General features: G+C 35.9%; 1 protein-coding gene and 1 non-coding gene across 13 annotated transcripts in view; both read right to left on the bottom strand.

Moving 5' to 3' along the window:
• RALGAPA1 (Ral GTPase activating protein catalytic subunit alpha 1) overlaps positions 1–17,642 on the bottom strand; it is a 253,551-nt gene that overhangs the window by 192,124 nt on the left and 43,785 nt on the right. For all 12 annotated transcript variants that reach the window (XR_003515516.2, XM_027568751.2, XM_027568756.2 and 9 more), the window contains exons 5-10: positions 13,663–13,706; positions 12,149–12,326; positions 10,585–10,700; positions 7,301–7,439; positions 6,021–6,229; positions 3,691–3,930 (exon numbers count right to left, since the gene is read on the bottom strand). Coding sequence is in view for 11 of the 12 variants with exons in the window: in XM_027568751.2 (XP_027424552.2) it covers positions 3,691–3,930; positions 6,021–6,229; positions 7,301–7,439; positions 10,585–10,700; positions 12,149–12,326; positions 13,663–13,706 (926 nt within the window). In the remaining variant the exon portion in view is untranslated. The remainder of the gene's footprint in view (positions 1–3,690; positions 3,931–6,020; positions 6,230–7,300; positions 7,440–10,584; positions 10,701–12,148; positions 12,327–13,662; positions 13,707–17,642) is intronic.
• LOC113910656 lies at positions 2,710–2,814 on the bottom strand. Its single transcript, XR_003516158.1, has one exon. It is a non-coding gene; the product is annotated as a U6 spliceosomal RNA (small nuclear RNA).

Here is a 17,642-nt window from a genome sequence, read left to right as displayed (position 1 = left end):
ATATGATACTTTATGTGGAAAACTCAAAAGACTCCACCCCAAAACTGCTAGAACTCATACAGGAATTCAGTCAAGTAGCAGGATATAAAAGCAATGCACAGAAATCAGTGGCATTCCTATACACCAACAACAAGACAGAAGAGAGACAAATTAAGAAGTCGATCCCATTCACAATTGCACCCAAAACCATAAGATACCTAGGAATAAATCTAACCAAAGAGGCAAAGGATCTGTACTCAGAAAACTCTAAAATACTCATGAAAGAAACTGAGGAAGACACAAAGAAATGGAAAAATGTTCCATGCTCATGGATTGGAAGAACAAACATTGTGAAGATGTCAATGCTACCTAGAGCAATCTACACATTCAATGCAATCCCCATCAAAATACCATCCACTTTTTTCAAAGAAATGGGACAAATAATCCTAAAATTTGTATGGAACCAGAAGAGGCCCCAAATAGCCAGAGGAATGTTGAAAAAGAAAAGCAAAGCTGGCGGCATCACAATTCTGGACTTCCAGCTCTATTACAAAGCTGTCATCATCAAGACAGTATGGTACTGGCACAAAAACAGACACATAGATCAATGGAACAGAATAGAGAGCCCAGAAATGGACCCTCAACTCTATGGTCAACTAATCTTCGACAAAGCAGGAAAGAATGTCCAATGGAAAAAAGACAGTCTCTTCAACAAATGGTGTTGGGAAAAATTGGACAGCCACATGCAGAAGAATGAAACTGGACCATTTCCTAACACTACACACAAAAATAGACTCCAAATGGTTGAAAGACCTAAACGTGAGACAGGAGTCCATCAAAATCCTAAAGGAGAACACAGGCAGTAACCTCTTCCAAGAAACATTGCCAAAGGCTAGGGAAGCAAGGGTAAAAATGAACTATTGGGATTTCATCAAAATAAAAAGCTTTTGCACAGCAAAAGAAACAGTCAACAAAACCAAAAGACAACCGACACAATGGGAGAAGATATTTGCAAATGACAAATTAGATAAAGGGCTAGTATGCAAAGTGTATAAAGAACTTTTCAAACTCAACACCCAAAGAACAAATAATCCAATCAAGAAATGGGCAGAAGACATGAACAGACATTTTTCCAAAGAAGACATCCAAATGGCCAACAGACACATGAAAAAGTGCTCAACATCGCTCGGCATCAGGGAAATCCAAATCAAAACCTCAATGAGATTCCAACTCACACCAGTCTGAATGGCTAAAATTAACAAGTCAGGAAATGACAGATTTTGGCGGGGATGCGGAGAAAGGGGAACCCTCCTACACTGTTGGTGTGAATGCAAGCTGGTGCAGCCACTCTGGAAAACAGTATGGAGGTTCCTCAAAAAGTTGAAAATAGAGCTACCATACGATCCAGCAATTGCACTACTGGGTATTTACCACAAAGATACAAATGTAGGGATCCGAAGGGGTATGTGCACCCCAATGTTTATAGAAGCAATGTCCACAATAGCCAAACTGTGGAAAGAGCCAAGATGTCCATCGACAGATGAATGGATAAAGAAGAAGTGGTATATATACACAATGGAATATTTTGCAGCCATCAAAAGGAAGGAGATCTTGCCATTTGCAACGACGTGGATAGAACTGGACGGTGTTATGCTGAGTGAAATAAGTCAATCAGAGAAAGACATGTATCATATGACCTCACTGATACGATGAATTCTTAATCTCAGGAAACAAACTGAGGGTTGCTGGAGTGGTGGGGGTCTGGGAAGGATGGGTGGCTGGGTGACAGACATTGGGGAGGGTATGTGCTATGGTGAGTGCTGTGAATTGTGCAAGACTGTTGCAAGACAACTGCACTCCAATTTTTACAGATCTGTGCCTCTGAAACAAACAATGCAATATATGTTAAGAAAAAAAAAAGAAGATAGCAGGAGGGGAAGAATGAAGGGGAGTAAATCGGAGGGGGAGATGAACCATGAAAGACGATGGACTCTGAAAAACAAACTGAGGGTTCTAGAGGGGAGGGGGGTGGGGGGATGGGTTAGCCTGGTGATGGGTATTAAAGAGGGCACGTTCTGTGTGGAGCACTGTGCATTGTGTGTTATGTACAAACAATGAATCAAGGAACACTACATCAAAAACTAATGATGTAATGTATGGTGATTAACATAACAATAAAATTTTTTTTAATTAACAAAAAAGGAAAACAAGTATAAAACAGAGAAGACTAATAGCCAAAAGCTCATTCTTGAAAAGACTAATAAAATGACAAATCTCTAGCAAGAATCAAGAAAAAAAAGAAGGAACAAATAAAAACTAACAGGAATGAAAGGGGAACAAGAATATAAATGCTTCAGAGATTAAAAAGATTCTAAGAGAATGGAATAAACTTTTTGTCAAATTTGAAAACAAATGCAGTGAACAAATTCCTAAAAAAATAAACTTACACAAAGGGACTCAAGAACTCGAAAGCCCTAATAATTCTAAAAGTTTGCTTTAAGTTCTCCCACATGTAAAGTTCTCCAACATTATTTGCCAAATATCTTTCCTTTCCCATTTGTCAAATATTCTATCAACACAAACCTTAAACTTGGCAACTAGAACCACTGTCAAAGCCAGAAAAAATGTTAAGGGAAATTTGTTTTTTTTATTGTGATATTCACTTTATTGAGGTTGTAGGAAACTGAGTCTATCTGTATATAACTGTATATATTTTGTACTCATTAACACAAAAATATAGACCACTTTATGAATTTGCCAGGGTCCCCATGCAGGGACCATGCTAACTTTCTTTGTCTCATTCCAATTTTTAGTATATGTGCTGCTGAAACAAACAGAAGGTAAGTTTGTTTTTTTAACTTAGGTTAACAAAACTAATGCTGCGTCATGCTTTGTTTTACATATCAATAAACATGTGTACAAGGTGAAGATTTGCTTTGCCTAGACAGCTTCCTGGCAAGTGAAGGCATGTAGTACAGAATAAACAGCACTGACATGGGAACCAGGATCTGGGAGTTTTAGTCCCAGATGTACCACTTACTTGCTGTGAGACTTGAATGATCCCCTTTAGCTATAAAACTCAATGATGTTTACCTGCAAAAGTTAAGTACCTTTGCTATTAAGAGCAAATGATTAGTTTTCATAAGGCTTATTTTCCACAAAATTTCTATGTAATTGAGAATGTGCACTTATGAATTTCTAGCTATCTTTATGTGAAATAGTTTTTATTCTTTTTCTTTCTCTCCATTTCTTTTAGTCCCCAAATATCTACCTTAAGCAACTTTAACTTCAGAATGCCTTAGAGGACAATACAGCCTCTGGAAGGAGAATAAAGGCAATGAAAACACTGCTTCTTCTATTCAAAAACCACTTTTTATTGATTATAGAGAATGGAAGATAAAATAATTTTACTATAATTTACTAAGGAAATGGTAGGAAGAATAGTTTCAAACCATAAAGTGAGTAACTAAGAAAACTGTTCTAATAACAGAAGGAGTATGAGGGGAGGTGGACAGTTATTAAACCAAAATCATCATGAACTAAAAAATATAAATAGAAAATATTAAAGGATTAGATGTAATAAATTTTAAAAATTAAATATAAACTTTAAAAAAATTTTTATTAAAAATTTTAAATAGCTGAAAGCCAGTATATTCAACATTAAAAACCATAGTCTATATTACAAATTAAAATTACTGAGAGGTACTTTACCTGACGAAATATCTCTGTGACAAAGTTTACATTACTTCTTTTAGAAGAAAAAACTCTGCGAACTATTTCAATGTCTGTGAGATGTTCCTCATCAATACTGCAGAGACTGGATGAGCTAGGTTCTCGCTCCGTGAGAGTGCTTGTATTGGAATGAGACTGTTCTGGTTCTGTAGTTCTATCTGCTTTATCAGCATTATCATTTTTGTTTTCTTCTCTGGATACCAAACTAGCAGCTGCTCTCTACAATAAAAACAAAAGGGGGAGAATATCATAATCATACAACTTGGTATTTTGCTTTCTAAAAGCATTCCACAAATAACTTACACCGTTGTTTAAAATCGGGCATAGATTTCATTTAGAATCCATTCTAAATAATTAAGTAGCAATGCAAATAACTCAACATCTAAGTAATATAGTGATGCTCACTAATCATCTATTTACCTATAATTTGATTTTAGAATGTTTGCAGTACAAACAAGTTACAAAGAAAACACAAAGGAATGGAAGAAAAGTTATGACAGAAGTAGAAAGGAAGCCAAAAGAAAACACAAGAAAACTCAAGAATGGGGCACCTGGCTGGCTCTGTCGGTACAGAGTGTGACTCTTGATCTTGGGGTTCTAAGTTTGAGCCCCACATTGAGTGTAGTCATTACTTAAACATAAAATCTTGAAAGAAAGAAAACTCAAGAGAACACTCTATATTCTCTTAAATGAATTTTCACCGTTGGGTGCCTGGGTGGCTCAGTTGGGTTAAGCGTCTGCCTTTGGCTCGGGTCATGATCCCAGGGTCCCGGGATCGAGCCCCGCATCGGGTCCCTGATCTGCGGGAAGCCTGCTTCTCCCTCTTCTTCTCCCCCTGCTTGTGTTCCCTCTCTCGCTGTGTCTCTGTCAAATAAATAAATAAAATCTTTAAAAAAAAAAAAAAAAAAGCGCCTCTCTTCGGCTCAGATCATGATCCCAGGGTCCTGGGATTGAATCCCAGTTGCGCTCCCTGCTCGGCGGGGAGCCTGTTTCTCCCCTTTCCTACTCCCCCTGCTTGTGTTCCCTCTCTCACTGTCTCTCTCTCTGTCAAATAAATAAATGAAATCTTAAAAAAAAAAGAATTTTCACCATGACTGAAGATGAAGACAACCTAGGGATAAAGTAAAAATCTTAAGGTTGGTGATGAGGAAATTATTACCATGGTATGATAGTAGTAGCTATTCCATGGTATAGCAAATTACTTTCTAGTAAGTTACTCAATTTTTGGTCTCAGTTTTGTCATCTATAAAACAAAAGGGTTTAAGTAAATGATTTCAAATATGCCTTCCCATCAAAAACTCTGTGGTTTTAAGCATTAAGTTCTGGGATCATGAAAAATAGTTCTGCTTGAGAGTTTCTACACTTAATAATTATTTATAAAGACCTTGGAATGAAGTTTTAGGGAAAACATACCCATAGGTGGCTACAAATAAAAGGTGAAAGGGAATATAAAAGTTTTATATTTCCTGAATACTAATTAACTAAACACACACTTTATTCCCCCACTTAATTTGTAAAAGATCTAAGAAGTCATAACAAAAACACACACAGTTTAAGATTTTTAAAACTAAAGCAAGTCTGAGAAAAGGAAAATAAAAATTATTTAAAAATACTATAATAGAGTTAAGCTCAAAAAAAACACACACTGAGAAAAAAGAAAGTGATAAAAAAAAAGTGTGAGAAACAGGGAAACTGTTTAATAAAAAAATACCAGAAGTTTAAATATTAGTCCCTCCATTGTATAGCTGGGTATAATTTTATATCACATTTCTAGACTCAGTGCCCTTGCTGAAAAAAAGAGAAAATGAGATGAGGACTTTTTTTTTTTTTAAGATTTTATTTTTAAGTAATTTCTACACCCAGCATGGAGTTTGAACCCACAACCCACAAGATCAAGAGCTGCATGCTCCACCAACTAAGCCAGCCAGGCGCCCTGGAAGACAAGACTTTAAATTAGCATTCTGTGAATGCTTAGAAATCGAAAAAGAACTATGATTACAAATCATTTCCAACTGTAAGAATTTGTGTGTACAATTCAGAATATTTTTAGTATAGCGCAGTTAACATAAAATACAGTAATAAATTAGAAGCTGAGACTCATACATGACCAGAATTATCTTCTATATCTTCCAAGTTTTTTTTATTAAAACTACTGATTCTATAATAATTGTTAAAATTTGGATTTACAAAATACATTTATACAAAGAAAATATTACCATCATTTAAGTTTGTTCTACATCTAAGGCAACTGAAATCCGTAGACATATCTCTTAAGCCATTTTTAAAGTTTGCCCTTTGTGGTGTATTACCTGAATATTCTTTGGCAAGACTTCACCTTCCATCCCAGGAATATGAGGTCCTGTATGGGGCTTTGGCTCAAGCCAGAAAGAAACCAGCCAACGAATGACAATAACACGAGCCTTAATGAAAGGTTCTTTTGTACAATAGATTGCTTCATTGGTTTCGGCATCCTTCTTTATCATAACATAATGTGGCTTTGGTCTCACCTGTGGGATATCTACAGAAAAATAAAAGGAAAACAAAAACCAAAATAAGAAAATTACTATGCTTGGCTAAATCTACATTTTTAAACATTTGAGATGTGATGATACCCTTGTGATGATACCCTTGTTTTAAAAGATTTAAAATGACATTTTAAAATAATTTGCTAGATATTAATATGCAATCTAGAAGAGTGAACCATATATTGCTGATATATGGAAACATGTCTTTTTGCAAAATATCACTAAAAGGCTCAGTGAATCCTAAGTAGAGAGAGGTTTCCAGAGCCATTTAAAATTAATGAGAACTCACTTCAATTAACCTATGACTGAGATACAAATTTTGAATATGAAGTATGAGAATTTTTCCTTGATTTTTATAGCAAAAATATTTTTAAAGCAAATACTGTTCTCAATGGCAAAGATCTGCTACTCTAATTTAGGCCCTTTCTACAAGCCTTAATGGTTATGCCTAAGTCTATTAGCTGCCTAAACTTGGCAAAGCTTAAAATAGGAACATCTTTCTAAAAAAAAAAAAAAAAAAAAAAAAAAAAAAAAAATTTCTACATACAAATTGACAGTGGCTTCTATATATGGAAGAGGTCTGCTTTTAAACCAAGATTTGTCAGAAAGGCTCTAGTTTCAAGGCTCAGCCATTTTGGCACAGCCACTAAATACTGGACAAGACATCATCAAAATATACGACACGACATTATTCATACAGAACTTGAATAAGACATACTAAATTGAATCCTTGGGGGACCTTAAAGAGAAAATTTATAATATAGTTTAAGGATCATACCAAATAGCATAAGTTTAATGTATAATATCAAATATTTATGGTGGGTTAACTTTTCCTATCAGTGAGATCCAGAGAAGACATTTTTTAAAAAAAATCTCTTTACTCTCAGTGAAACTTTCCTATTAATAAAATTCTACTTTCTCTATGAATCAAGCTATAGTATCTCTAAACAACCAATGCAAATATTAAATGTTATCAGTTTTCTGCCAGTAACAAATGCCAACTTTACATTGAGGTAATTTTATTCTTATGTGTGATCTTTTAGAAAATTCCACAGACTACCTACCAAGTACAGGATGATATAAACTATTCTCCTTGCAGATGTTTGGGAAAATATAAGGCAAGTAATATTTCTTAAAATGTGAAAACAAAAAAGAAAATCCCCTTTCTTGGTTTTCTTTGTTCTTCCATTCTAAACTTTTTACCTAAAAATAAAAAATACAATCAGAATCATTCCATGAGACAGAAACAATTATTAGCTATCATAAACAAGGTTGTAAAAGGTTACTTAAGCGATACACTAATCTGTTATACTCTAAAGATACAGAGCTAAATATATATAAAGGGCAAATCGCAAAAGCTGGTATAATGCCATGTAAATGCATTATATATGTTAAATTACAAAAATCTTAGAAGTTAAAGTGTGCTCTGAAAATTTTCAAAGTTGACCCAGACTCGGCTCTACTAATGACAAAGATACTAATGTTCTTTCTCCCTTTGCCCTGTCCTGAATAATTCAGCCTTAAAAGTCATACAAAATAGGCATATGTGAGTGGGAGTGGGGGAAAGGGTGAAAGCAGTGGCAGTCAAGTGCAGATAATTAGAGCCTAACCACAAAATGCAGGGCATCCATGAAGGGGATGTAGCAGAGGCGGCAGCCCAGGGGAGACTTAGAGCCCAAGAGGGGTGAGGACAGTGTCCATGGAGTGAGGGGGTGGGGGATAAGAGGGAAAGAGCAGTAAAATATAGGGTGTGACAATTCCAATAGGGTGAAGAAGATAGCTAAGTAGGGGGATGGCAAAGGCCCAGAGTAGGCTTCACTGAGATACCACTATACATTATTCACTACTTTTTTCTAGGATTTTATTTATTTGAGAGAGAGAGCATGAGCACGCACATGAGCAGGGAGGAGAGGGAGAAGCAGGTTCCCTGCAAGCAGGGAACCCAACATGGGGGGCTCAATCCTATAACCCTGAGATCATGACCTGAGCCAAACACCAGGGTGATTCATACCAAGACCTCCATGGTGTCCCTCTCACTCCGAAAACAGCCGTCCTCGGCCCCGGCAATGCCACAAGTGGTCCTTTGCCAGCTTCCGCAGCTGGCCAGGCCCACCAGGCCTCCCCACCAGGCCCTCTACCTCAATCACCCCTGACCTCTGCAACTCACACTGACTTAGAGCTGGTGGGGAGTGGGAGGGACATGGGGATGACCAAGTGGGGTTTTTCTAAGTTCTCTGATCCCTGGGCTTGGGCAATTGGTAAAGGAAAGACAAGGTATGGGTTTAAGTACTCAATTGGAGATGAGTGGGCTCACCTCCCTTCTTACCCCTTCTTGGAATACAGGGCTCCTCTCATTTCTCTGAACCCCTAATTCCTGCTTCTTTCTTTGAGGGTACTGAGTGAGATGAAGGTTTGGGGTGGGTGGCCTCCTACACACTCTTTATTCTTTTGTTTCTCTATTTGGGGGGGGGGGGTGGAGGTGGGAATTTAGTCCCCAGGAGGGACAAGGGACATTTTTACATTTTGGAGCTAGTCACTGGGAGTAAAGGAGGGGTGGTGGTGGGAGATCAGGTTTATGTATATGTACTATCTTCTTTTTTATTATTAAACAACTTGGAGGGAGTTGAAAAAAAAATGCGGGCGTTCCTGGGTGGCTCAGTCAGTTAAGCGTCTGCCTTCAGCTCAAGTCATGATCCCAGGGTCCTGGGATCGAGCCAGGACCGACTGAGCCACCTAATAGGTGCCCCTACATTATTCACTTTAGAACAACTAAAATTACATACTGACCATACCAACTGTTGGTGAGGATGTGAAGCAACTTTTAAGCTTCACAGATTGCTGGTGGAATGTAAAAAGGTACAACCACTTGGAAAACAGCTTGGCAATGCCTTAAACAAGTCAATATATATCTACTTTACAACCCACCTATTCTACTACTAGGTATTTACCTACGAGAAAAAATTTTATGTCCACATAAGGACTAGTTTATCAATATTCACAGCTGTTATATTTGTAATAGCCAAAAACTGGAAACAACTCATATCACCATCAACAGGTGACTGAATAACAAAGCATGTTATATCCATACAATGAAAAGCTACTCAGCAATTAAAAAACCAAACTACTGATACACAACAATATGGATGATTTTCAAAAAAATTATGACAGAAAAAAGAAGCCAGACCAAAAAAAAAAAAAAGTATGTACCATATAATTCCATTTATATGAAAATAAGGAAAATGCAAACTGTAGTGACATAAATCAGATCAACAGTTGCCTGGGAATGAGGCAGTGGTTAGGAGTGGAAAAGGATGTATTACAAAGGCATGTGAGAACTTTTAGGGGAGACAGGTCATTATCTTGATTATGGTGATGGTTACATGGCTGTATACATGAAATAAATGTCATCAAATTGTATATTTCAAATATTGCAGTTTCCTATATGTCAATTATATCTCAATAAACCAGCAAAACAATTTAAAAAATCTATATGAGGTATAAAAGTTGTTTTTTAAAAAAGAAAAACCGGTAATGATAATGACAGTGACAACTACCACCCATAGAACACTTTGTGTCATGTATTTGTTTCTTCTAGTATTTTTACTAATTATTTAACCCTCAAACACCAAAATAGGATAGGTATTATTTTTATGTCTATTTTAAGCCAGAGAGGTTAATTTACCAAAGGTGACACTATCAGTAAAATGTAGAATCAGATTTAAACCTTGGCAATCTCATTCAGGGTCCAAATTAACTTTCTAATGTTAGTTTCTGAGGCATAGGGAATTTTTGTGTTTGGAATAGTTACAAGAAATGTGTATATGCTAAGACTGTTTTCATCAACCAGTGCGTGCACATTTCATATGTAGAGATGAATAGGTTACCTTACAAAAAATACATTCACGTAGAAATTTACAGAGTACAAACAGGTTAAAGTGTAAATTACATTCCTCCACACACACCCCATTCTCAGCCTATCTCCCTAATGGCTGCCTCTTGGCAGGTTGATTCCTAAATCAAACAGTTATTACTTAAAGACCACAACCACTGATTATAAAGGAAAGGATTAGAAAGGAAACCCAACTGGCCCCCAGAGGAAGGTATATACATAAAAGGGTCTACTTCAAGATTTTCTCTCTCTAGCTCGGCTTCTAAGAGACTCATAATCCCGCCAATGATTTTTATTTCACAAAAGGCATACTAACATACATTTTCAAAAGTAAAAATTTGTCCTCCTTCAAGAAAATAAGCAAATATCTACTCTAACATAATAATGGTAAGAGAGAGAAAAATTAATTACCCACACAAAGATAGTAAGAGGAGTGATATCAAAGAGGGTAACACATACCTGAATTACTATGTATTTTAAAAGTGCTTCAAGAAAATAGCTTGTGAGATCTTCTTGTCCTTTGTCTCCTGATTGTGGAGGGACAAGAGGAGTGATTTCCTCTATAGTAACTTGAGCTATACAGAGACAAAAGTTTAGTATAATCACAAAACAAAGTTAACAATGAAATAATGTGACCCAAATAAAATTTAACCGTAAGACATATATGCAATGAATACTGCTTGAAAACGTTCTAGTGATTGAACCTTGAAATAAATCTTGAGATCATCCTAACAGCCCATCACAACAGCCATAAAGTTTAATAATCAGCTGTTTCATAACCCCTTGATTGAGAGAATGTGACAGGGATGGACGGACAGATAACAAAGAGCTTAAGAGTGAATGTTACTTGGAAAAAAAAACTCATATTTTAAAATTTACATTAAGTGCGCCCATTACAAAAATTCCATAGTATGATGAGAAACAACAACAATGACCTTATTTATCAACTAAAGGACTTATTACTCTAGTAATGACCACGCTTACTGTTTAAGGTAGCTCCTTTAGTCAAAGAATAAAATGCTATTTCCCTCTCAAAAAGAAAGGATAGCATCTTAGTTCCTTGATTACAAAAGTCCATGTATAAAGTAAGAAACCTCTACATTTTCTAAAATGTTCCGATATTCAAAAACATTCATAATAATAAATGCAAATTCAAAAAAATTGACCAACTAGTTGAACTCTCTTAAATATTTCCTAAGCAGCACCTAGTTTGATATAGGCAGGTTCCTAAACCTGTTTCTTAGTAAATATTAGCCAAGTAATTAAGCTCACAAAAATAGGTTTTGTTACAGTCCTCTTGGCACAAAGTAAAATACTCTTGTACTTCAATGTACATCCAAATTAACTCAAGGATACAAGATGACACATGAGAATTAGAAATAAAAGATAAATGTAAAATGGCTTCTATTAAGCATGTGCTTCTGATGCTTGACACCAGAAGCCTTGCTGGCCAGGGAGAGAATGTCCCTCCCCAGCCAATTCCCAGAGATGGTAAAGATGGGCTGGAGAACATGCCTTCCATACACAAACCAACCAGTCCAGAGTCCACACCTCTACCCCTCTTCTATCCGGCTCCCACGTTCAGGGCCACTATTCCCCTGACCTAATCACCCAGGTACATGGGTGACAATGAGGGACAGCCCCTATGCACCTAAGCCTGCTGAAATTATCCAAACGAGCCAATCACAGGACTGCTCACACTGCCTCACATGTTTCTACCTACAGAAATCACAGTAAGGGCTCTTGCCTTTGATGCCCTACCCCTGACTGACCCTGGTACTTCCCCATGTGGCCACCCTCCCTGGTGTGGCATGCCCTCTCCCCTTGGGAACTGTAACTATTTTTTTATGTCAATCATCTTCTGATCTGTTGGCCTCATCATAGGTGAAAAATAATAAAACCTACATTTTACAACATGGCCTTGAATTACCCAGTTAATAAACATACGGACATTTTAAAAATACATTAACAAACTACACAGGAAATATTAAAATACAGATGGATAAGATCTCGTGAATCTTACTTTCTTGAAGGTTGAGTGGAGGATTAATGAGATTATCTAAAGTTCGAGGTCCATGTTCAGATTGTAGTGCTGAAAATCCGGGAATTAAGCATGAAAACATCCAAAGCTGTTCTTTGCTACAGTTATTCTGAAGAGCTTGCAACCATAGTAAGAAAAGACGAACACCTTCCCGTCTGATCTAAAATAAATAAAATGAAAAACAGTATTTTTACTTATAAGGGAAGTATTTTCTTACTTTTAAGGCCAAAATTCTCTAGAAGAGTGTTACTTCGCAAAAGAGAAGAAGGAAAGAAAGAGGTAAAGGAAAAAGGAGAAAAGGAAGAAGGAAAGGAGGGAGGGAAGGAAAGAGGAAGGGCTACTATACCCGTGTCATTTATTGAGCCCTCATTATTTATAAATTTAAATTCATTGATTGTCAACAAATACAGAATAAACTTGGCCTCTAACTACTTAAAGCCATAATCTTTATTCTATAATTTCCATTGGTAAAAAAAAAAAAAATCAGAAAATTATTTCCTTCTTGTTTACCTCCCTCTTTCCCAACACCACTGGTTTAATCCAAGAACCAAGAAGAAAGAGGGCAATAACTGTTCCCTGTACAGTGACTTTGGTGGTAAAAGGTGGAATGGTTATGGGGATCTTGGTGCCCTGCTAAATCAATGTTCTTGTTCTTAAAAAAGTTTACCACTCTCTGAAATTATGTCATCTACTTCCTATTTGCTGCTAACCTGCAGAGCAGAAATTCTGACCGGTTACTATATTCTAAGTACCTAGAGCAATACCCCATATACAGAAGACAACAAATATTTCAATCAATGCATAAATTCTCTCCCAGGAAGAAAATAGGAAAAGACAGAAAAACATTCAATCTCTGACAAGCAAAACACAAAGTTCTTCACTAAGCTAATCTCACTGGTAGCTTTGGAAATTGCCTTACCACAGCTTGGTAAATGGCCACTGTCAAAGCTGTTCAACAGCTGCCACCCTTACAGTTTAGAGAGAGAACAAAAAAAACAATTAGGAAGGCTTATTCTTTTGTACTGCTATATACCAAGCCTTGACACCAAAACTACCTACAATATGAAATTTCACTTAACCTACAACAAGATGCTTTTGCACTGGGTAGCTTCTCTTACCAGAACACAATGAGATAATGAAAAAAAAAGAAATAAAATCAACTTTTTAATATAGATCCATCATTTTCCCCTACATCTAAGAATAGTTATAGTAATATAAAGAATAATTTGTAAATAATTTTTGTCTTCTGGGGAACAGAGAGCAAAGTATTTCTAGTGAATCACTCAATGCAGGGGCAAAAGATTTTCAATAGCCTGGTCAACCCAGTATGTATTTTCACACATACTGAGTATGTTGCTATATTTTATTTTAAGTCAATTCACTTCAACTAAGTGAACTAAAGACAATTCAAAATTCTTTAGAAAAAAAGTTGATGTAGGAAAAGTAGAACAAGAGACAGTTTTTTTTTAAAGTCATAGAAAAAAATGTAATTATACCTTCAAGGAGTTTCCTGTGTGGAGTAGTTTCTTTAAAATTAATCCTGAAAAGGAAACATGATTTAAAATATTTTCATATTTTCTTAGTTGTTTCCAAATGTCAGAGTTCCCAGTCAGACTTGAAAACACTTTAAAACAAGTCCTTGGCAACCTCCAAATTATTCTTGGTGACCCTGATATCCCTCTGGCCATAATCTTGGGACTAGAAGGGCATATAGTCACCTTTTCAACACATGTTCTATTGGAATTAAACATGATTTAGTCTATTGAAACAAACCTTAATCCCAAAATTGCATTTACTACAACATTATCTCTGTATATCTCTTACTTAAGACTAAGAATATAATTAAATACTTTCTGCATCACTAATACAAATAAAAACCACTACAGGAAATTTCCATTTAGTTAACCACATGAACTTCTATAATTCGAATATTTCCTAACAAACATTTTCATTGTACTTTCTTTTTCAGAATATTCAAAGCCATCTTTAATATTCCTCTATAATTTATACAGTTTTTTAACTCTATAATAAAATACTGAAATTACATTAACAAACATCCAGAGACCTGCTATTTGGTCTAAACAAATCTAAACACAGTCCCATGTTTCCTATAATTTCAAAATTTCATTTATTTACCTTATTTTTGATGTTTTATCTAACAAGTATCATTGAAGCCTCCTTTGAAACCATGTCAAATCATTCTCCTTCCTTTCCCAGAAAAAAATATTATCCAGATTTGTGATATTATTTCCAAAATATTTTTATATTAGGGTTATTTATAAATAAAATATTTAGAATTGGTTAATATATTTAAAACCTTATGTCAGTAACAAGAATTTCTTCCATAGCTATTTGTTCTAATCCTATTTTTTTATTCTTTCTAATAATATCAAGATTACACACACACACAGATCAAGCCTGGATTTTATTTGGTTAAGTTTCATTTGTCATACAAAAATAAGCTTTAATATTTCAAATAAAACTGTGTTGATTTATCTGCAATTCTCTACCTAATGAACAAATTCAATTTCTTAAAACAATACTAGGTAAAGCCCAGTCTTTTATCAGCTCCCCTAAAAAAATCTATGTATGCTAAATGCACTGTGGTATCGTGGACTGGATTCTGGAACAGAAAAAGAACATAAACAGAATACTAAATCTGATTAAGTCTGAAGTTTAATTGTTAAAAAAAAAACAAAAACCTTACATTTATACATGATATACAAAACAAGCCTTCCTGTAAGTTACTTTTCTTTCTTTTTTTTTTTTTTTTGAGAGAGTGCATGTGCAAGAAAGCGGCGCAGGGGGCTGGGGTTGCTGCTGAATCTTAACTAAGCTCCATGCTCAGCGCAGAGCCCCACTTGGGGCTCAAGCTCACAACCCTGAGATCATGACCTGAGCCGAAATCAAGAGTCAGACGCCCAACTGACTGAGCCATCCAAGGGCCCTACCTAAGTAACTTTTCACAACCAACATTAGCTTCTGAAATTTATCTATAGTGATCTATACTGCTCTAATTAATTCACTTTAACTGCTGTATACAATTCCATTCCATACTATTAATCTTATTTACGTTAGGACATTTGGTTTGTTTTCAAATTTTTGCTATTCCCAGGAATACTATAATAAAGGTTCTTGTCATAGCTATAAAAATAGCTAACACCATACATAATTGTGAAAGAGTAACTGCTTTCTCCCCCACATCAGGAATGATACAAGAGTGTCTGCTCTCACCACTTTCATTCAACACTATACTAGAGAAAAAAGAAAGAAAGAAAGAAAAAAAAAGAAAAAGAGAAAGAAAAGAAATTAAAGGTATCAGATTGGAAATAAAAAAGTAAAACTATCGGGGCGCCTGGGTGGCTCAGTCATTAAGCGTCTGCCTTCGGCTCAGGTTATGATCCCAGGGTCCTGGGATCAAGCCCCGCAACAGGCTCCCTGCTCAGCGGGAAGCCTGCTTCTCTCTCTCCCACTCCCCCTGCTTGTGTTCCTGCTCTCACTATCTCTCTCTGTCAAATAAATAAAATCTTTAAAAAAAAAAAGTAAAACTATCTTAAATTGCAGTTGACATGTACCTATATGTAGAAAACTGAAAGGAATCTACAATAAAACAAACAGAATAAGTGAGGTATAATTAACTAGAAACAATATAAATGCCCATGAATTGGTGAGTAGATAAAACATGATATAGCCATATCATAGTACTCTATACAGCAATAAAAAGGAATGATAATACGTTATAATATGGAAAACAAACAAAAAAATTATGCTAAGTGAAAGAAGCCAAATGCAAACTACTATAAATTATATGATTTTATTTATATGAAATGTCAAAAAAAAAGACATTTATTGAGCACAGAAAGCAGACTGTGGTGGTGGGAAAGGCACTAACTGTAAATGGCTTGAAGGAATACTTCAGGGTGAGGCAATGTTCTAAAACTAGACAGTGGTGACTCTAAAGATTTATTGAAAATCACTAAATTATTTACTTAAATAGGTGAATTTTACCTATATAAATTATAATTCAAATAAAGCTACTTTAGGGGCACCTGGGTGGCTGAGTCATTAAGCATCTGCCTTCGGCTCAGGTCATGATCCCAGGGTCCTGGGATCGAGCCCCGCATCGGGCTCCCTGCTCAGCGGGAAGCCTGTTTCTCCCTCTCCCACTACCCCTGCTTGTGTTCCCTCTCTCGCTGTCTCTCTCCGTCAAATAAATAATTTTAAAAATTCTTTAAAAAAAAAAGCTACTTTTAAAAAATCAACTAGAGGGGCGCCTGGGTGGCTCAGTTGGTTAAGCGACTGCCTTCGGCTCAGGTCATGATCCTGGAGTCCCAGGATCGAGTACCGCATCAGGCTCTCTGCTCAGCAGGGAGTCTGCTTCTCCCTCTGCCCCTCCCCCCCTCATGTGCGCGCGCGCGCGCACGCGCTCTCTCTCTCTCTCTCTCTCTCATTCTCTCTCTCAAATAAATAAAAAATCTTAAAAAAAAATCAACTAGATTCATTGATTTAGTTTCCTTTATATATAAGACAAAAATGAAAGAAAAGTCTTAGGATTTTTCTGGATGACAAAGTAAAATGACCTCTTATGTGTCTTCTAAAAGTTAGACATTTATTGGATTATTATTAATCATGACAAGTAGAGAGCCTAAAGCTCTTTTGAAGATTTAAGGCTACATTCCTTAGAAGATACAATAAACTTCTGAAGTTCAGATGTCTCAAAAAAAACTTTCTTCATAAACAACCTTCAAAGACATTTTTATGATTATGAAACCCAAAATAGGATTTCACTATTTTATTGAGTACCTTATCAAGTGCTTATTACTAATTCATATCTCTTCTCTGATATAAAGCCTATTCAAATATTTTGCCAATTTAAAAATATTTGTCTTATCATCTTATTATCAAGTTGTAAGAATTGTTTATATATAATTGGTATGTTATATTTAGTCTCAAACTTTATCCAAAAAGTTCATTCTAAAAGACTTTACTACTATTTAGGATTTTGTCTTTTTTAGCTCCTGCATCAATATCCTTCCTAGATGTCCAGAGTTCCTTTTGTTTCTGGAATTAACTGGGAAGGCTTATCACTAAATTATTTACTTAAATACAAGAATTTTGCCTATATAAATTATAATTCAATACAGCTATCTTAGGGGCACCTGGGTGGCTCAGTTGGTTAAGCGTCTGCCTTCGGTGCAGGTCATGGATCCCAGGATCCTGGGATCAAGCCCCACATTGGGCTCCCTGCTCCATGGGAAGCCTGCTTCTCCCTCTCCCACTCCCCCTGCTTGTGTTCCCTCTCTTGCTATCTCTGTCAAATAAATAAAACTTACAAAAGTTTTTGAAAACTTATAGTTTCAAAGCCCCACAAGAGACTTTTCTCTTTTTTTAAGACAAAACACATTTTACTCATCTAACCATCAGTTAACAGACACTGGGTAATTTGTGAAAAATGGTGCTATGAACATTAGAGTAT

Source organism: Zalophus californianus, chromosome 6 (assembly GCF_009762305.2).
Source record: "Zalophus californianus isolate mZalCal1 chromosome 6, mZalCal1.pri.v2, whole genome shotgun sequence".
Lineage (NCBI taxonomy): Eukaryota > Metazoa > Chordata > Mammalia > Carnivora > Otariidae > Zalophus > Zalophus californianus.
This window is presented reverse-complemented; position numbering and strand designations above follow the sequence as displayed.